At 38.4% G+C, this 21853-nt stretch overlaps 2 protein-coding genes and 1 pseudogene across 2 annotated transcripts; 2 read left to right on the top strand and 1 right to left on the bottom strand.

Moving 5' to 3' along the window:
• Window positions 1–1439: 1439 nt before the first annotated feature.
• On the bottom strand, window positions 1440–3604 carry LOC141427093 (MYCBP-associated protein-like; annotated as a pseudogene).
• Window positions 3605–4283: 679 nt separating this feature from the next.
• LOC141427584 (carbonic anhydrase 1-like) lies at window positions 4284–20514 on the top strand. Its single transcript, XM_074087166.1, has 7 exons — window positions 4284–4338; window positions 6211–6429; window positions 8011–8171; window positions 15975–16061; window positions 16867–17094; window positions 19487–19569; window positions 20023–20514. Exons 1-7 carry the CDS (start codon window positions 4308–4310, stop codon window positions 20216–20218), a joined length of 1005 nt encoding a protein of 334 aa, XP_073943267.1. The 5' UTR covers window positions 4284–4307; the 3' UTR covers window positions 20219–20514.
• A 277-nt stretch (window positions 20515–20791) lies between these two features.
• On the top strand, window positions 20792–21835 carry fh (frataxin). Its single transcript, XM_074087167.1, has 2 exons — window positions 20792–21156; window positions 21544–21835. The coding sequence occupies exons 1-2, from the start codon at window positions 20878–20880 to the stop codon at window positions 21790–21792; spliced, it is 528 nt and encodes a 175-aa protein (XP_073943268.1). The 5' UTR covers window positions 20792–20877; the 3' UTR covers window positions 21793–21835.
• Window positions 21836–21853: the final 18 nt, after the last annotated feature.

Here is a 21853-nt window from a genome sequence, read left to right as displayed (position 1 = left end):
GAGGAATGTATGGCTGAGAGATTTCTTCATACATAGCCTCTACTTCATCGTCAGGGTGTGTCGAGGTTGGCGCATTACACCTGGATAACCTTCAACGAATACCTATCGGTGATTCGAGTATCAGGTATGCTACCCTGCTCGACACACTATCGACTTTTTACCACGTTATTAATGAGGGACTTGCGGACAAGAAACCCGACACCACCCTGAGACTTTCGGTCTCCTTCCCGGAAGAAGAGCATGTTGCCAGACTCTAGGATTATCGTATCCTGCCCCTTTCGTCGGACTCCGATAATCCCATGATGTCCCAACGCAAACTACTCAATTCTTCCTCCAGCTCAATGATTTTCTCATCCGTCCTCAGCGTGCGAATGTTGTGCGTGGCCAGGCAATGTCCGGTGGGGATGGTTAGCGAGGAATCACCCGGAGATTCTTCGCGCACCCCTTGCTCCTCCGTTACCTGCCCGCTACCAAGGCCAGGATAAAGAGCTGCGGGGACTAGGGGCCGCGCTTTATTTGTACCTATCATTTTTTATTTGGGGGGGGGGGGGGGTTGCCATAATCCCCACGCTTGGCAGCGGCTTGGGATCGCAGTGTTTGCTGATGGTTTACGCAGAAGACGCTGCTGCCCGTTTTCTGGATTTTTCCCTTAGTCGCCTTCTACGACACCCAACGGAATGAGATGGGGGAGCTATTCTTGGTCCGGCACCCCACGGAGTTAGGTATTTAACACGTATAAATTGTGAGAGCTCGCCGTCTGTTCATAATACCTCAGGTAGTAGTACAAACAAGACGACGTGAGGCTCGTACAAAATTAAATCGAATTTCATTTAACAGTAATCCAGTTTCAAACAAACATCAAAGAGGACTTGCTTTTTTACAGAATTCATCCCAACAAGAAACAGACAACAGGGAAAACAGATCCCACTTCACCTACAAACAAAGTGATCCAATTAGTGTTTGAAGTCATTTACGTTCCGAATATCTTTTAGATTGTCAAGCAGTTTATGTGCAACTTAATTTGATGGTTGAACATTTTATTTGCCGAGAATTAAGATTTTTAAAAGTACTTCATCAATTCTACTAATCCTCATTCAGAACACACTTTTAGAAAAAGTTTTTTTTTACAGCTTCACAGTCAGTTCCTTTTACTCGTAACAATAGCTTGACGCTGCCTAACGGTCAGTCAGTCAATAATTAGCTCAGTAGTAAATGGTTGTCCTACTGAAACATCTAATTATGATTATTATTATAGGAAGAAGAACTTGTACCTCGGCTGTTTGAGAGAATTTCTTTGCAACAAGTTTAATTTATTACCTACACCAAGACCTACACAAGGGATTATGTCGACGTCTGGGACCTCTAAGTAAATGAAAATTATAAAAAATATAATATATTGTGTATTTTATTTCATAATGATAAATTTCAACTGTCGACAAATTAATACATTAAAACTCCTACTACATTACGTTTTACAGAAATCAAATTCAATCCACCTGTTAAGGTCCAGACTACTTAGGATACCAGCACACATCTCGATCGTTGTTGCCACATGCTCGTACATTTGGATATAAAACACATTATTAATAGTATACAAAATTATTGGGTTTGTTCGAGTTACCGAACCATTCTTTGCCTACTACTAGGATCAATTTCTTGTTCAGTAGAATTGTCATCCTCGCTTGGAATGTATAAATTGGTAATAGAACTTCTCTCGACCTCAAATTTGTCTGCTAATTGACCCAACAAAAACTTTACAACACGATACTTCGACTTCTGAAGATTTTCGCCCTCGTACCAAGGCTTCAAGAAATCATTGTGGAAATCCGAAGCAACTCGTAATATTTCATTCGATTGTCGTATTCGAGCTTCAACATCGCCTCTCTCCAGCTGGTTATAGACAGGTCCCATTCTTTATTGTTACTCATCTCCGCATACAGATTTCTCATTTTCATCACTTCCGTCTGATGATAGAAGCATACGGGTTCTTCATTACAAATAATTCTGCTTCGAGGAAGTATTTCTTGTAGGGATATATTTGAGGTGTAGTAACAGTTGCTTTGTCTACTACGTCGTTTACTAGTTCATACACAAGGTTTCGGATCGATTTTCATAAATATCTGTTTTGAGTTTTGCAACTGCTATTTGCCTTTTTTCCAAATTTTCAACCGAGTCTGCGTTCAAATTGACAACAAGTTTGCTTGCCAGTGTGTCAAAAAAACATATGTTACATAAACTAAACTCCCACAATTCACTGTAAATACCAGGTTTGTCCGAAATAAAAGTAAAGAATATTTCTTTATCTTGCCCAGGCGGTAGCACATCTTCATTTTTATTGAAGAAAAAGACTTGATCATACGTATCTTCAGGTATAAAAGGGATGGGTTTCTTAATCTTTTTCCAGCAGTATCTAAGGGTAACTGTGCCGAGATTTTGAAGGTACAATTTGCTTCTCCCGACTCTTTTTACTGGAACGTTGAAATAGTAAGACCATGAAGTGCATTGCTCGTGCCACGGTTCAAATTTCATTTTACCAGGTGCATCAAATTTTGTCCTGGAATTGCTTTATAAATAACCGTGTTGTTAATTCTTATTGCATATACACCATAAAGGTCTTTACACTTGTTAGAGTCCAAATGAATTAAAATGTTGGGCATTGGAGGCAGCTTTTTTGGTGGCGTTTTTGGCTTTTTGCCTCTTACTATCAGTCCACCTATTTCGGGTCTGTAACAATGTTAAGATGTTATTGTAACAAAAAAAACGTAAACATTATTTATTACTTATGATGAGCGTCTCGGTCTTGCCCACAAATTTATCTACAACTAGCGGGTAACTATACTTTTCAGAGATAGTTAGAAGCGTATGCTAAACATGAATATTTAGTTTAATCGTTACAAATATCTTTCACAATAAAATCAGTATGTATTTCTACAGATAATCCTACATTAAAACAAACAAAGTCATAAATAAACAGAGCATCTTTTAATATGCTTGTAGCTGAAAAAGAATCGAGACAAGTGGCGCTAAACTAGTGCTGGAGGTAAAAAGCTCGCTGAGCCTGCGCAATAAGAAAGTATAACGTTAGAAAATGCTTTTTACCTGAACGGATCTATCTTCACAATTTTCTCGTGTAGCTCTTTCTCGCGTTTGTCCCTATAATTGTGATAATCCGAATCCAAAAAAGTGCACCTTGCTCGTTCAGGGTTACAATAACACCCATTTCAGTTTTTTGAATATCTTTTGGAACACCGATATGCTCTATGAGAGGAGGTTGCCCCATTTGAGCAGGTGTTCTATGAATCTCATAAACTGGGTCGCAATAGCAGCGTTGTTTCAACCTGTGAGGTTGATCCCACAATGTGTCTCTTACCCCTACTTTTTCCTCTATTTGAGCGTCTTCTAAAACAATTTTGCGCTCCTTATCTTCACGAACGTCTTGCACCAGATTGATTACCAGATCTGCTGGCGATCGTTTAGTTTGTTTGGCCAGCTTCATAGCTTCTTCTTTTCTTATCGTTATCCATTTCTCCCAAACTAACAATTCTTTGTCGGGTTCTACGGGATATATTCTTGGAGTTTTTTGGGGTTCGTTAGATTGATTCATTTTTGTTTGTATATTATTTGCTATTTATATGTTAATGTGGTGTATTTTCGTTAAATGTAAGCACAATTTTGACAATTTGATGCTGTGGTAACGGTTGATGTTTGATTTTGACATGATCTTGACGCTATCTTGACGCCAAAAAGAAATATAATACGTATCAAAACTTCATGTACGTAGTAAATTACAAACGTACGCAAAACATGTTTATGCGGATAACAGGTTTTATTTATTCGAATTTATTTATTTTTATACATTATTTTACTGTTTTAAAACGAAGGTAATCACCAAAATAAAACAACCTCGTTGATATAAGGTAAGTACAGATTGACTTTGGTACCTATAGTTAGGAGCATTAAAATACAATCAGAAAAAACGAATTGATTGACACCTTATTTATTAAAATCGGACGATTAGTCTAGATACTACGGTGGAACATATGTAAATAAAACATACATAGACTGTTAAAATCATTACTCTTCCTTTGGCTTTGCCGTAGTCGAGTAAAAACGATGTTTTAGACAAATTGCAGCCTTATTGAAATTTGGTAGATGCCAATTGATGCCAAAACAAAATGTCAAATTCACCCAAGTCACAACAATGTAGATAGAGTAGAGATAAATAAGAAACTAAATTAATGCGTGATTCAAAAATAAAGTAAAGAAATTGTCAGTGTTTTTAATTTCGTTAATCCACCTCGTTCAAGATGATGAAAACAGCTGCTCAGCAACAAACTGGTAAAGTTATTAATATTATCAATCTGCTACTTTGCTAATTTTATGCTCGTACCTTGATTTTAGAGATGCTTGATATTTCGTCACAGTTCCATGCGCCATGATCACGAGACGACTCGTAGTCTCACCTATACTATACTAGTCTATACTATACTAGTCGTCTCGTGATCATGGGCATGCAACTGTGCCCAAACCTAACAAACAAAAAGTTGGAAAACCCTCGACTTCGTCACTTCAAAGTGCAATATCTCAAAAATGGCTGAGCCGATTTTGATAAAACATGTCTTAGAACCATTGCTAGAAAACCTGATCTTCAAATAAAAAAAAACCTCATTCAAATCGGCCACCCGTTTAAGAGCTACGGTGCCACAGACAGACAGAGAGACACACACAGACACACATAGCGGTCAAACTTATAACACCCCTCTTTTTGCGTCAGGGGTTAAAAATATCGAGCTTCTAATATCAAGGTACGCGGAACAAAACCCTAATTTAAATCACAAAATTAGTAATAACGCGATAGTCTAAAACATTGTTTTGCCAGTTTGGTAGCTCAGTGAAATACAACTTACTCATCACAAATTTTGACTTGGATTATATTACGATGCAATAAAAGCTGTGGTGGCCGAGTGGTTCGAGCTATGGCGTCTCAAGCAGAGGATCGTTGGTTGCCTTTTGGGTTTAAGCCCGACTCACATCTGAGTTTTTTCGAAATTTAAGTTCTAAATTACATACAGCTTTAGCTTCCGCTTTATGGCAAAGGAAAACGACGTGAGGAAACCTGCTTAAACCGTGAAACTAAAAACTTGGTTAAGTAACTTAAATTTCAAGAATTACTGGGAATGTCCTCTCGAATGAACTCTCGAAATTTTAGACTGCTACGCTTGTTTTTTCCTTTTTAGTTCTAATAAATGAAAGCATTTTGAATCTCTTGAATTCACTCAGAGTGCAATAAACAGATAACTGAGTCTGCTATATGGTTTAGAGTAGCTAGGCGCGCGTGAAGGGCGCCTTGGCCAACAACTTGGTCCTACCGCGCGGCAAGGCCAGCAGCGGCGGCCGGAGTCAACACCCTGCATAGTTATCGGGAGCGCAAAGGCTTATGTACTTCAATACACCTTGATGTATTAGTGTACATAAGCTAAACCCGGTGGGATTCAAATACGGCGCCATGCTACTGTTGCGACTTAACTTCCATCCATCAAGCAAATATACTATAAAAAACCGGCCAAGAGCGTGTCGGACACGTCCAAAATAGGGTTCCGTAGCCATTGCGAAAAAATTAAGTAATATTTTTCTAAGGATTTCGTATTTTAAACAGAATCTTCCAAGTTTAGGTATATTTATACCTTAGGCTGCTATTTACTAATAAACTACTAATAATTCTCAAGCAAACTTAGCCATTATAGTTTTCCTTGAAAGTTTGATATACTTACTACCATTCTGAATTTTTTCAAATTTTTCCATTCACCGGTTTAGATTTTAGACGGAGGGGACGCTCGATTTTAATGAAAATTTGCACTTTAAAGTTGAATATTTTGCAAAAAAAATCGCTGAATCGAAAATTGTCTTAGCAAACCCTTAATGGTTTTAAAAGAACTATCCAACGATATCCCATACTATAGGGAAGGATGAGAAAAAAAAATCACCCCCACTACGTGTATGAGTACCCTAAAAAATTTTTTTTAATTTTTAATTGTACCATTTGGTCGGCATAGTTTACTTATATATCCGTGAAAAATTACAGCTTTCTAGCATTGATAGTCCCTGAGCAAAGCCGCGGACGGACAGACAGACAGACGTGGCGAAACTATAAGGGTTCCGTTTTTGCCATTTTGGCTCCGGAACCCTAAAAATGACTATTTAAATTTTCAGAAGAAGAAGTAGAAGCGGCTCCGAAAGACGAGAAAGAAGTTGTACCTGCTTTTGGAACTCTCAAGTGGCTTCACTACTGGAGCCAATTCGAGGGTCAACTACCATCTCCCATTGACGTATCAATCACTGGATCTATGGTGTACCTATGCCCTGAACTCAAGTGGTACAACTTTGATGTCTACCCTCACAAAATTAAATTGACCAACACTGGATATACCCGTAAGTACAATCTGTTGCATGAGCTGATAGACGGACAGACAGCGTGCTTTAATTATCAGTTCTCGTTTGTACATCAAAAATGTACTGAAGCTAAATATGAATAGGCTTAAAATAAATTGATCGTTCAATAAAAGTAATTATTTCAAGTTCAAAAATTTGAATTGTTTCTTAGACAACTTTTGAAGAGAAATTTAATTATAAATAGCCAACACCAAAGTATTATTTTACGGCGTTCAATCTTAAGTTGAAATGAACCTATTTGTAGCTTAGGAGTTTGACTTATGGCGTCTCAAACAAGTGGTCATGGATGGCCCGGGACGTGATTTTGAGTTTTATGAAAGCTATGTCTGATTTTTTTTTATTTGCCACTGGCTTTTTGCTAAGCAAAACTTCTTGAGGAATTTTGCAACGTGAAGAAATCAGTTTTGAGTGTGTTAGTGTACAGTCAACAGCAAGTGCTCAAAACGGTGTACACAACAATTCTACTGCGAAGATAATAAGAGAGCGTTGAGATCATTTTGACCTCAACTGCTTATCTACTTCTGCTGCTGACTGTACAGTTCAAAAAAGCTTTAAGTACTTAAACTTACTTTAAAAAAGCAAAAAAACCATCTTTGAATGGAACTTTTTTTTTTATTCGACTGATGGCAAACGAGCAAGTGGGTCTCCTGATGGTAAGAGATCACCACCGCCCATAAACATCTACAACACCAGAGGTATTGCAGATGCGTTGCCAACCTAGAGGCCTAAGATGGGATACCTCAAGTGCCAGTAATTTCACCGGCTGCTTTTAACCGCTACATTCGCGTTACATTCATAAGTATAAAAAGACGTTAGGATTTCAAACCCTATTTGTCAGCCATTCTCACTATTTTAGTCAGAAGACTTCCAATTCCAGACATAGGTCTTTCCCAAACGTCAAAGGACAGGCGAACCCTTACCCATGCACTGGTTTACTTCTTAACCTAATACGGGCCAGTTACTATTAGTACCTAGTAAGTAATATCGCAGAACCTATACTTAATTTGAGAAGCCGTGTGGCCTAGTGGTTTGACCTATCGCCTCTCAAACAGAGGGTTTGGGTTCAAACCCCGGCTCGCACCTCTGAGTTTTTTCGAAATGTATGTGCGGGATTACATTTGAAATTTACTACGAGCTTTGCGGTGAAGGAAAACATCACACCACAATTTTTTTTACTCTTAAACTCACTCTTTGTTGGACCCTAACTGATTACTCCTCTCATCTACTCAAAGGTTGACTGGTAGAGATCCCTTAAAGGGATAAGTCCGCCTTTGTACAAGTATCCTAAAGTTTGTCAATTGTGTTTTGTTTCTTTTCTTTTGTACAATAAAGAGTTTACATACATCATGAGGGAAGCCTACACAAACCTGCGAAGTGATTCAATGGTGCGTGTGAAGTTCCCAATCCGCACTGGGCCCGCGTGGGAACTATGGCGCAAGCCCTCTTGTTCTGAGAGGTGGCCTGTGCCTGTAATTTGACAGTGTTCATTAAAGTGATACAATGAAGGAATGACGGCTGGGCTAATTCGGCCAGTTCTACTAGCAACGTAAATTGTTCCAGTATTACTTGGAGCCAAATGGAAGACAGAGCGTCCGTATCTCGAAGGTGGCTGCTTCATGGAGAGGCACGTGATATCGCAGATGCACTTCCACTGGGGCGCCGACATGACAGAGGGCAGTGATCACACCGTCGACAAGAGACGGTATCCGGGAGAAATGCAGGTTTGCACTTAAATACAGGGTGGAAAGTCGAAATAGGGCAGCAAGAGCAGCTACTAGATCCGTTGCTGCTACGCGAAAATGCTCATAGGAGACCTTTACTAACTTTTTGAGTGATGACAATCGACATTCACAGATTTTTGATAAAATATATAGTCAGCGAGAAAATCGTCAGATTTGACTTTTATTTAAATGCCAATCGGTCCCATTTCTATCAAGGATTAACACTCTTTGAGACCAACTAAGGTTAGAGTACTAGAACACCCACAAATCAAATAAAACTTTTCCATACAGTTTGTAGGGTACGAATTTGCAAAGTGAAACTTTCGCATGTTATTTTTTTACGAATATGAATCTTTTATGCTTAAAGAAAATTAAACAGTATGTAGACAACTAAGAACTGAACATTTTAACTAAAGTTAGTGTCTTAACCCAGTACTGCTGCCCCATCTCAACTTTCCACCCTGTGTAGAGCTTACATATTTGGTGATTTACGGGCGGACAAAGCGTAGGAAGCTGTCAAATTAAACGCAAGAATTCTGCCAGGAAACAATATTTTAGGTTAGGTTTCCACCAGAGATGTGAGAGGATGCGTTGTGAATGCGACAAATAATTCAACCATCTGCCATAATCCTCTAACTCGCTGTACTCTTGACAGGGCGGTTGTGTGTCAGCTGAACACCAGGTTGTGGCTCCACTGAGGCGGAAACGAGCAGAGCGGAGAGGAGACGTGTAGCGATCAACCAACCATATTAAGTTGAATCCACATCTCATCTCCGCTTTATTATCATCAGACGTGTTGGGATTGGTCGATCCCTACACGTCTCCTCTCCGCTCCGCTAGTTTCGCCTCAGTGGAGCTGCAGCCTCAGAAGTGAACTTTTTGACGATTCTCTTCGAAAATATTTAGTGTGGTGGTTTTCCCTTTCCTTTCACACCACAGAGCTTGAGTCTGGTGCTCGTAGCGCTGCTGGTCATTCTCTTATTAGGCCCTTAGTCTCCTTTTTCTATTAACATACCTAAGACAGAGATGGGTCCGTCCATTCTAAAACAAGGTACGTAACTTGCCTTAACTTTCCACATCAATTTAAAACAGCATGTTCGAAATTCAGTTACTTTGCTAACTTTGATGTCACAGAGTTCAGAACAAATATAACTATAGTTATACTAGTAGGATGACAGCTACAAACGCTCTGTGAAAGCCGTAAATAGCAAATAAATAGTAAAACATTTCTGTCTATTTAAGATCCCTGACGTCGTCCTTTGGCGTGAAATGTACGGTCGAAAATAAAGCACTTCAGTTTAACCAACAAAGCACTTAAGAGCGCGCAAACATTTTGTCCCAACTCGTCACTGGCGCGATCTCCTTCCCGCGGCCCGTGTTTCACCCGCACACTACGACGGTTTGCTGTGTGCGTACGATGCGAGCGTTGCCGAAACATTAAACACATCTTGATCGTTGTACATTTTCGTCGTAGTAAAATTAAGAAAAATTTTTGTTGTGATATGAAATATTTTTATTCTTAACATAATAATATTATTTATTACTTACAAGCTTTTTACTTATCTTGCCCTGTTAGTATGTTAGTTATTAGTAGTATGGATAAAATTTTGGAAGCTAAACTTGACTAAATATGCTTTTTTAGATTAAGTTAAAATTTTACATGCGTGTGTAAATCAAATGACAATGCAGTTATTATTATGATTTATGAAGCCTGATCTGATGATGGAGCTGGAAGGTGGCCGTAGGAATTCTGTAATAAATCTATATAACCACATCGACTTTGGGCTCGTTTGATTCGTCTTGACAAGTACTTTGGCCCTAGATGGCAACAACGTATAAAAATTACAGTCAGTAAAAAAAGCTGGCAATAAAAATTTAATTTTTCAGTGCTCGCAAAATATTTAGTTTCAATGTTTCTCACGCATATGATGGTATACTGTGTGAGGACACGTAATACTTAGTAAATAAATGAATATATCATCATCATTGCTCATAATTATTTTCATCTAATACCTTTAAACGAGCAATTCCGAGATCCCGGCGATAATGTGTGTATTAAAATATTGTATGAGATTTTACATAATTAGGCCTTAAAACACTCGTGTGATGCTATAACGATATTCACTTCGCTGGTATCGTTACACCACACTATGGTTTCAAGACCCCTCTTTATGTAACAATTGCATAAAATACTATTAGTAGATTGTACACTACGGGGATAAAGCACTTTATTATGTCACGGGTACGGTATTGAATCCTGAGCGTAACAAAGGACTCCAGATTTAACTCCCGAGCGCAGCGAGGGTGTCGTGCGTTAACTCCCGAGCGAAGCGAGGGTTTTAAGATGGAGTCCTGAGATCAGATGGAGTCGACTTCTCTGGGAGTAGATTATTAACAATGCGTAAGGCGTCTAATTTAATGGACTACGGAGTCAATGACTTTCGTCACTCGTCATTTTCAAAATATTTATCAGTTCAGTAACAGAAATTTCAAACAATAATCTTCATTTTATATGATTTCACTGGGTACGTACCTAATAAAATACTGTGAAACTAGACAAAAGTATTAATACTGAATAAAATTGTGACAAATTTTTTTAAAGTTGAAAATGCATCATACATTTTACATATTTGGACTTATATAAGTCTCATGATTAGGTATATCGACACTTCAGCCTGTTCTATTTTCCGTCTGAAAATGAATGCAATCTTAAAATCAAGAAAGTAATGTTATCATAAATCCGAATTGAATTTAACACAAAAAGGTATTTATTATTGATCCTGAATGTACAGTAATTGGAATTAGTATTGATAAATAACCTTTTAATGGTAGTGTAGTACCTGATAAAAAAAATGCTATCTTAAAACCAAAAACAGTAATTTTACAGTAACCGTAAATCCGATTTGGAGTGAATTTAACAAAAAAAAATTTATGGAACTAGATTTCTATCTTGGATTTACAGTAATGGGAATTAATAATGATGAATAACTTTTCTAAGCAGCTCATACTGTGTTAACAGTACTGTGTTTTTTCATCCCAAATGATTTTCGTTTATTGCCCATATCTAAGAATATAAGATTTTTACTGTACAACAAGATTTAATTTACTTTTATATCATACTCACTATCATACTAACAAACATACTAAAAGGGCAAGTTAAATAAAAGCTTTAATAACTTTAAGCTACATTTTATTTTTTAATACAATATTTATTTGCTGACTGTACCTTTGTCCCTGGTTACCACCTAGGACTCGTCAAGACAATCTAATGAGCCCAAACTCGATGGGGTTATGTCGTTTTATTACAGAGTTCTTGTGGTTACCTTCCAGCTCCATCATCAGATCAGCTTCATGTCATAGTAATAATATTACATTGTCATTTCATTCACACATGCACGCAAAGTTTCATCTCAATCAAAAATCGGGAAGTGGGTCAAATTTAGTTAATACTTTACTTACACACTAACATACTATAACATACATACTAATATGGCAAGTTAAATAAATTATTGTGAAATGTAAAACGCATCTACCCGTATTAGTTTGAGTGAAAATTGCGAAAATTTAAACATTTAATTTTAACATGTAAAATTACTTATCAAGTATCAAGCAATTGCCGACGCGCTATAACCATCGGGTGTTTGCAGTAAAGGTTGTTAACCTTGCGGAGAGCGCAGAGCGATACGTCCGTTCCTTGGGAGTGCCCGGCGCTTTCTGAGTCGTAACTATTAACGCGCGAGGTTATATAATCGATTTAGGACCCAAGTTTGGAAAATTGACAAAATTAAATGAGCTATTATTAAGCGCTGAAAAAAATATTACAGACTAAACATTTCCTGTAGATTTATAATAAAATTGATTTATTGGCAAATACATCACAACAAATGAGATAAAAAATAATGAAGTAGACCGATTTAGACCTTTTGAAGAATGGTATTTGAATAATAATCACTAATATTTTGATACATATGATGACCCTATGTCTTAAAAGACTATATTTTCTATTATAAAAATACTAAAGTTACACCGTTTGTGGTGGGTTATAATGGAACTATTTCACATGAAAGACAGCTCTGACGCGTATTTTTGTAAAACCTCACTATCAAAATGATTTGGAAAAAAAAAATCGCTGACTGAAATCAAAAGAAATCACCGCTATACATCAGAATAAGAGTTTATCTATATGTGACATTAGTTTTTCCTTAAAAAACGTAAGCATTTAGATATTAATAAGGCATTTGAAAAACCTCAAAATCGCTGAATGGGCAATTTTTCGTTTGCACGCTCTTAATACTGGAGTTGCTTTTAATTTGTCATCATATTCACTATAATGTTTCAATTTCTGTCAATTCGCGTGGGGATACTTATTCCTACACCAACAGCACGGAAGGCTTAGGATCGTAAGTCATACTTTTCGCATCGTTTGGAAAGTTCACATTTACCGAGCCCACCCGTCTTTCCATCATCATCATCAGCTGGAAGAAGTCCACTATTGTGCAAAGGCCTCCCCCTTAGAACGCCACAATGAACGACAACTCGCCACTTGCATCCACTCCACAACTCTCGCGATGTCGTCAGTCAACTAGTGTGAGGCCTGGCTTCGTCTTCCGATTCGCGGTCGCTACTCCAGAATCTTGGAACAACATCGCTCGAAGAACAGATAACCGTTGGCGGAGTCCCCAACGGTTATTTGTTCTTCGAGCGATGCTCCTTGGTTAAACCTTGGTTCAACGGACTTCGTTCGTCCGCTCCGCTTGCAGTAGAAGTTTGGAATAGAACAGGGTTTCTCAAACTTATGGCTCCACGTACCCCTGTTAAAGTTTCTAGACGATAGCGAACCCCCCGCCCCCCCAAAGAAAGTAATAAAATTGACTATTGGAGAAACTAAAAATAAATAATACAAAAATACTCCTAAAACCAATCTTAATCATCTTGCTAGTTTTGCAGCCTGGTGGTTTTTGGAGTCACGTAAACCTTGTCGTGAACCCCCTACCGTCGAATAGCGAACCCCTAGGGGTTCGCCTACCCCACTTTGAGTAACCCTGGAATAGAAGTACCGCCCAGTGCTGGTCACACGTCCATAACGTATCATATTTATTGCCCGATCTATGGGATACCATCTCCGGTTGCTAGTGCTTGTGGCTTCAACCAAGTCTGCAGAAGCTTTTAGCACGTGCTAGCACTCGTGCAGTCTTAATTAAGAATCAAAGGTTTTATTAAAACGAAAGCGAGCCGAAATAAAATTACGCACAAGAGTGTTGTTATTAGTTTTAGTATTAGTTTAATGTCAATGTCTGTCTGTCTGTGTGTCTGTGGCATCGTAGCTGTCAATCAGATGGACCGATTTCGTTACGGTATTTAACGTGGAAGCGAGTTTCTTTGCGGTGGTTCTTAAATGTGTTTCATTAAAATCGGTTCCATCGTTATTGAGATATTCAACTTTGAAGTGACAACATGGGGAATTTTTCAACTTTTCTAAGTTGATTAGGTTATAGTACAGTCAACGTCATAAATAAGTGATCATTGTACTAGAAACTAAGCAGTAAAAATGTTTAATAAGCTTCCCACTAATGTAAAAACTATTACAAGCTGTGTCACGTTCATTAAAAAAATTTAAAGCATATTAGTTAAGAGTGTCTAGTCTATAGTACCTATTGAAGAAATATTTGCACAAGATTAAAAAACTAACTGAATGAACTGAATTGAATTATTAAATGTAAATCAAAGTTATGTACATTATAGAGACCGCTTTGAAGCGATAAGGACGCCCATTTACTGGTTACCGTGTTGGTGTGCACTAAAGAGTTATTGTATTGTATGGAAGCCGTGGTGGCCTAGTGGTTTGACCTATCGCCTCTCAAACAAAGGGTCGTGGGTTCGAACCCCGGCTCGCACCTCTGAGTTTTTCGAAATTCATGTGCGGAATTACATTTGAAATTTACCACGAGCTTTGCGGTGAAGGAAACCATCGTGAGGAAACCTGCGCAACCCTGCGAAGCATAAAATGGTGCGTGCGAAGTTCCCAATCCGCACTGGGCCCGCGTGGGAACTATGGCCCAAGCCCTCTAGTTCTGAGAGGAGGCCTGTGCCCAGCAGTGGGACGTATATAGGCTGGGATGATGATGATGGTGATTGTATTGTATTGTCCTTTGTAGTCATAGTACCTATTTACTTCTATTATTAATTATGTGCATGTCTACGTATGGTGTCACACATAATCACTGCATTGTTGATGAATAAAATTATTGAACTGAATTGAAATTCATGACACGCGACGGCAACGATTGGTTACGAAACGTGGTAGTGGGCATAGCCTCATACTTTTCGATGCAAAGAATATATTTTTGCCTGACCCGGTTGTCATTACTGTCATAATAGGATACGGTGTAATGTGTAAAGACCTTTTTGTGAACATTTTAACCCTATTCGAATAATTACTGAGCCTTCGCATGCTACAAAATTTACAAAACCTGCCCATTCGTGTTATCCTTATTTGTTTTTATATGCCGGGAAAAAAACCTTTTTGTATATTGAACAAACAGTCTATATATACCCTACTCTGAGTGGTTTTTGGGTAAACAGAATGTTGCTTGAAGTAAAATGATTTTATATTTGCCGATGTGAATAAAATAGTATTGTGGGGACTGTAACTTGGTAAGAGCTTAGGAAAAGCGGATCTACGCGCGTGACTTTAAACTCAGTTCAAATAAAAATTATAATTCTTCTGTACTTGGCTTTTATTTTCTTTTAGAGCTTAAAAATACTTTTACAGAGATAGATCCAGCCGCTCAGGCTGTCGGGAGCAATCTGTGCTCCGCATGTATACCGCTGTCAATATCTTTTAAAATCAAATTCTAGAATCATACAATACAAAAATACTATCATTATACATAATACAGTCAATATAGAGTGCCAGGTGGTCAGTTTTACCACCTGCCAGCGGTATACAGCCTAGTTCCTACACAGAGCATTACTGTAGAGGCTGGGAAGTAGGGGGTTGCCGGCCAAGCAGATGTAGACGGCCAAACGTAACGACGCCGGATAGCTATGCGAGGCCGGCAACTCCACGATCCGGCCGAGGCTTGTATAATGCTTTTCTCTAACATGACATGAAATAAAATAAAAAAAAACAAGAATTCAAGCATGGCGGGACGCTAGTCTGATCGCCCTGTTGCGTGCACGCGTGTCGCGCTGGCTGCTGGCGGACGGCTGCGGAGCGTGTGCTGTTGGCGTAGGCCGTGCCGGAGAGCGTGCGTTGAAACAAAAGACGGTCGCATTGCCGGCCAGCGGCCTGTAAAGTTGTACGAAATCTCTTTGCAGGCCGCTAGAGTGACCGCGGGCAGGCAGGCGAGCCGCAGCGCCTGCAGCCTGATACTTCTCGGCCTATTATTTGTAACACAACGTCAATATTTCATATCATGTTTGAGAAAATTATAATTGTTTTCTTATTTGTGCGATGGACGACGACGACCAGTCCCGAGCATTGGCGAACACAGCATTTATCTTAGAAGCCACTGTTGACGAGCCGTTACCGTAAAATGCTTCAACTTTGCCCTCTGGCCCCAACATTGCCTGATTCGATTTAGAGTCGATAACTTAGCACCCTTTAGGTTTTAAAACTTTTATCTCACCGTAATGATAATTCCCGTGTAGATAAAAGTTTAAAACCTATAAGTTATCGACTCTAAATCAAGTCAAGCAATGTTGGGGCCAGAGGGCAATGTTGGAGCAGTTTACGGTACCCATCACACGCAAATGGGTCTGAGCGTGCTAATTAAAAATCAAAACAAATTACGTCCACAGGTTTTATTCTTCAGATCGGAATACATGACGCAGCAAGAAGCCTTGCACCACAGCGATGGCGTCGTCGTCGTCTGCTACATGATCAAGGTGCAAACACAACACAAGCATTTGTGTCACCACTGTCGGATTATTCGCAGTGGTTCATTTGGCAGTAGGTACAAAAAACTGGCCAAGAGCGTGTCGGACACGCCCAAAATAGGGTTCCGTAGCCATTACGAAAAATTAAATAAAACTTTTCTAAGGATTTCGTATTTTATTTTTATTCGTACTTCACGTCTATGGGAGGTACGCTAAAAATTTTTGTTTTAAAGTTTTTTATTGTACCATTTTGTCGGCATAATTTACATAGATATCCGTGTAAAATTACCTACAGCTTTCTAGCATTTAGAGTCACTGAGCAAAGCCGCGGACGGACGGACAGACAGACAGCCATGGCGAAACTATAAGGGTTCCGTTTTTGCCATTTTGGCTCCGGAACCCTAAAAAGGAGAATTATTAGTATGAAAACATAGAAACTAGGTACTGCGAGTAATCTCCCACTGTCGAGGAAGTGATTAAAGTACGGTCGCGAAGTACTTGTCTCTGTCACTCGCGCGTAAATATTTGACAACTCTGAACTAGTTTATCGCAGCGACGAGAGCTATCAAAGACAAAGTTCACTCAGCGATACTTGCTGACAATCGAAACCCATGCCTAAAGAACAACTGTGAGTATTCATCACACTAACACACTCGCTTATACCCAGTGACAAAACTATTCGGTGAAAGCCAGTCACGGTCACCGTATGTTGAACATTATCGGCTTGGTACAAGTAGGTAATTGCTGTATGCGTCCCAAGAAAAAAATGTCTCTATGATGGACTTTAGTTACCTTTACATATTTTCTTTCCCAGTACGGTGTGAACCCCGACGTCCGCCTGGCCCGCATCATCGAGGGTTTCTCCCGCATCCAGGAAGCCAAGACCAACACCCGCATAGGACCCTACCCCATGTCCCAGATCATGCCCATGTTCTACGAGGACTACTTCCTGTACTGGGGGAACCTGACCACGGCGAGAGGAGAAAGCCACACTGTACGGTGGCTCGTGCCGAGGATCACTTTGTTCGCTTCTTTTGAGCAGGTTATATTCATTTTTTTCACGTACATACGGGTACTTAGGTAAAAAAATCGAAATTCGTATCGTACCGTCCCTCTCACTCTCGTGTTAAATAGAATCAGCGTCAGAGAGACGGAACGGCATGAACTTAGGCCAACGCTGGTCTTCCGCTGAGACCACTTGGCCTTCACGGAAGGCGACAAAATAGAAAACAAATTTATAAAATATAAAAAATTAAAAACTAATTATAAAATAACGATGTTTATAACTATGAAATTAAGAATAGTTAGCTTGAGACCCTGGCAATGACATAGGATAGTTTGTCATCCCGGAAAATTGTATGATTTTGATATCGAAAATACAAACTGAGACATGGATGCACAGAAAAACCAGAAAAAGAGACCAGCGCTGGGAATCGAACCCAGGTCCTCAGCAATCCGTGCTGCGTGCTATAACCCCTACACCACCGCTGGACAGGAATCTAGACACGAATTTTTCCTATGCATACATATCTCAGGTTGCTTATTTCTACTACGCGTGTCGGGGGTTAAAATTAAATAAAGCATAAATATGCCTTATACTATCCACCTTTACGCTAAAAGATCACGCTAAATATCATTCTGAACACGCTTCTACGCCGTTAACAATAGAGTCGTATTCAGATATTTTTGATCTAAATGTTGCTTACAAGTTTATGAACTCCACTGCACCTAGTAGGACAAACACCTATCCTTATCCTAAAGAATTCAGCCTACTATCTTCCAATTTTTTGGGCAGCAAATTTCTTTTTTTGCGTTTTGCTCGCGCCCAATTTATTGCTGAATAACACCGCCTGCTACTTATCACGCTCCTTAATGTCAGAGCATTTTTGTGGTAAATAATAAATAGACAAATGTTTATTTATAATAGAGGCGTTTCCAAACCGGTGGTAGCCTTTTTTTTGACATTCATAGCACTTATGAATTAAAATGGAAATTATTTTATAGCCTAAAATGGAATAAATATAATTCTTTGTCACTAAAATCGATGACATGATTTGTAAAATCAGATCTTTTTTGTCTTAAAGTTTGGAAGTTACCTGCCCATAATACTGCCCCAAGTAGATGGGCCATAATATAATAGGCCGTGAATGAGATGAAAAGACCGAAATATGTGTTTTTACGCTATATTTATTAAATGCACAATGCACCTTACGTTTTGTATAGTCTACCAAGAAAGTGCTTTAACAATTTTAATGACAATTCCTCTTTCAGATAACAATAAGGCTGACTGTCATATTAACTTGTAAGTCAAAATAGGCTTTGACGTTTTAAGCGCAACAAATGAAATAAACCTTAGGGTGGTAAAAGACTTAAAATTATCACCTATCTCGATAAAAATAAAATAAAAATCATTTAACTAATACCCCGCAGTACCTACTCTGAATAAAACTTTAATAGCAGCATTGCATCTCAAAACTTTTTTAACCGACTTCAAAAAAGGAGGAAGTTAATTTCTGTAGGTATAAGAACTGCGTTGCAAGACTTGCATGTTTTTAAACGACTGCCCGAAGTAGGTTTAGATTAGACGTTGTTGATGGCGTCGGTTTTCCAACCGCCTTGAGACTCGAATGCGGTAATTTGGTTAGGTGTTATAAACAAGGCCGTTAACCAGACAAATGATAACAGCCGCTTATCAGTGCTGTAGATGGTTTTAAGACTTTTTTACGGTTGAATTCGCCCTTTTGGGAAGATTGTGTCTTCGCAGCTTTAGTCGTTTGGTATGTTTATGTGTCAGACTTTCAAATTGATGGGGTTTGAATTCCAGTCAGAAGCTACAAAGTACCCTACTTTATTTTTTTTTTGTATCTAGGTACCCGATGCCCGAGACTGGTCTGCGAATTAATTTATAACTATGCCGTGGGAACTATGAAATTTTACGGGAAAATTATTATATTTTTCACGTAGATCTTCTAACTAAGGTTGCGTTTCTACCAGAAATGTGTTTTTGACGAAACAATAGAAACGCTTTATTCTACCTACTCATATCTTCGTTCCGCTGAGCTGTTTCCACTATAGCTGCGCTAAGCGAGGATAGGCAAATGCCGCGTTTCTATTGGTTCATGACAAACACATTCCTCGTAACGTTCGCACTTCTCTAGTGAAAACAAAGCCTTAAGACGCGGACAACAGATACAGCTACCTATTTAAATTTGGTCTGGAGACAGTTTGAGACCTTGAAAATAAAATAAGTAGGATTCCGATTTAGCTTACCTAATGATTTCCTGTGGGATATACACGATTTATTTACATTTATCTATATTGCTACTTTTTTGTGACCAAGCAAAGCTATTACCGAATCTATTAAAAAAGTTTACAAATCCCGGTAATTGTCTCGAACAAAAGCAATTATTGTGTATAACTTTGTTTTGTTTCAGATGAAAGAGTTCCGCAAACTTTGGGACCCGTGGGACGAGCCCAACCGCGGGAACTTTAGGCCGCTCCAGGAAAGGGGAGAGAGGTAAGATAAAACCTAGGGAACTCTAAAATGGCTACTGGCGCAAATTTGTACGTAGGTATTTATATATCCAGGTGCTAGCATTAGAGCCCTGCTCTTAAGAAAAAATAATTCAGTCATTTCCAGTGTAACAACATTTAAAATTACAAGGGGTCACCGAGTTAATTAATTATGTACTAAGTTTTAATGAAATCGACCCAGTAGTTTAAGTGTTCCTCTACTCTAGGGATTCCGTTTTTTTTTTCATTCGAAGTACGGATAAGTACCTAAAATTTGCCGCTAGTTGGATTCGTCAACAAAGGGATCATAATTTATCATCACTAAGTACATAATGTAGGTTTGAACCCATGGCGACGTTTCCATTGCGATATTTCCTTTAGGTAAGTACCTTCACCGGACGACCTGTGAGTGCACGTTCCTCAGTTTACTATTTAAATTACCTATCTCTGTTTTCAGGCATGTATGGTTCATAAACCCTCATTGGAACCAATATAACTCCACGCTACCTATTCCGAGAGTCCCAGAACCTTCAATTTCAGAATTATCGCCAGAATACAAAAAAAATATGTGGATGCTACCGAAGCAAAATGAATACATGATAATTGCAATGGAAGAAGAACAAAATAAAGAAAATGAGAAAAATGCTGAATGATACTATTGGTCAGGCAGGCAGCTTGAAGCGACATCTCTGAACGCATTACGTACCTAATAGGCTTTGTACGATCGCTAAGCATTGAGTGCCGCGCTTTCCGTATTAGATGGCAGCATCTAGTAGAGGGACATTGTTTGAAAATAGTTTTTAAATACTAAACAACATGACGTTTCAAAAATTAAAATACTTATTTAAAATGTAAATAAAATTGTTTAATTAAATATTTTATAATTTCCAAATAATATCGAAATCAATCTAAGGGGACTAATACAACATTCGAAAATCGAAGCTCATATCATATATCTTGCCGGCCCGTTGACGCTTATATTATTTAATAAATTAATTACACTTATATTCTGCCCTCTTCGTGATGAAGTTTCTCCAAGTATAAAATACATAATAAATTACATAGTTAATCGAATGTAAAGAAAGATTACAGTTAAAGAGCCACCAATAAATTAATTAAATTGATTGTGAGTATATCCAATAATTGCTGGGTTGTATGTATAAAATGTCTTTAGCTTTTTTGAGAGGACTGAATCAAACGTCAAGTTGTCAAAGTTGACACTGCTGTGCCTGTCTCAGGCTGTCAATGTCAAACCTCTCCTTTAACAACATTCGTCAAATATTTGGTTACTGCGGTGCGGAAAATTTACAAAATGCTGCGAAATATCCTACGTACCAGTCGGTGGCTGGCACGGCATAATAGGCAAATCAATAGCCTCGTTCCCGTATTCCGCAAGTATGCTTACGTCAGAACCATTGCACCATCGTTAAAAGCAGAGTATTCAACGCCGACCACCAATATTCCTGAAACTGAAGTGGACCCCGTTGTTTATGAAGAAATTTGTAGCGAAACCCTTGAATCACTGTGTGACTATTTTGAGGAAGTTATAGAAGATGCACCTCATTTAAAAGGCGCTGACATAACATACAGTGTAAGTTTTGGTTTCCTTTTGTAATAAAAAAAAAGTTTCAAAAAGTTCCCATTTATGTAACCTTTGGTTTTATTGAAGCTGGCCAGTTTTTCTCAAAAACTTTGAAATTTAATTCAAAAGCCATTAGAGTTTATTTTTTATTAGCTTTTTTAGTAATGTAAGTGGCATTTTCATAATTTTTTGACTCTAAGCAGTAATAAAATAAATTCAATAAATAATGCGCTGTCATCGTTCATCCACTATTACCTCTCATATTTCGTTTTCTAGAATTTTTTCACCGTACAACGGCAAAACCTACTAGACACTGGCAAATTGCCCTCCAATGGAAAGAGCTATATTAAAAAAATTTTGTAAAAGTACTCATATCTGTTTTTTTCTTTATTTCAGGATGGTGTGTTAACAATTGTGCTTGGTTCACCTTATGGAACTTATGTTATAAATAGGCAATCTCCAAACAAACAAATTTGGCTGAGTTCACCAGTTTCAGGACCCAAACGCTATGACCTTGTTTTAAAAAATGATGGCTATTGGGTGTACAAACATGACGGAGTGACATTACACAAACTTCTTCAAGACGAGATATCTAAAATTGTTCAAAGTGTAGACTTCAAAAAGTGTGCTCACAGCCTTGTATGAAATTGTAATTGTTTTTATTTTTTAAGTATAGTTATTTATTGTTTTTCTTTTGTTTTATTTT

This window comes from Choristoneura fumiferana, chromosome 4, assembly GCF_025370935.1.
Source record: "Choristoneura fumiferana chromosome 4, NRCan_CFum_1, whole genome shotgun sequence".
NCBI lineage: Eukaryota > Metazoa > Arthropoda > Insecta > Lepidoptera > Tortricidae > Choristoneura > Choristoneura fumiferana.
Note: the sequence above shows the minus strand (reverse complement) of the source record. Positions and strands in the feature narration are given on the sequence as shown.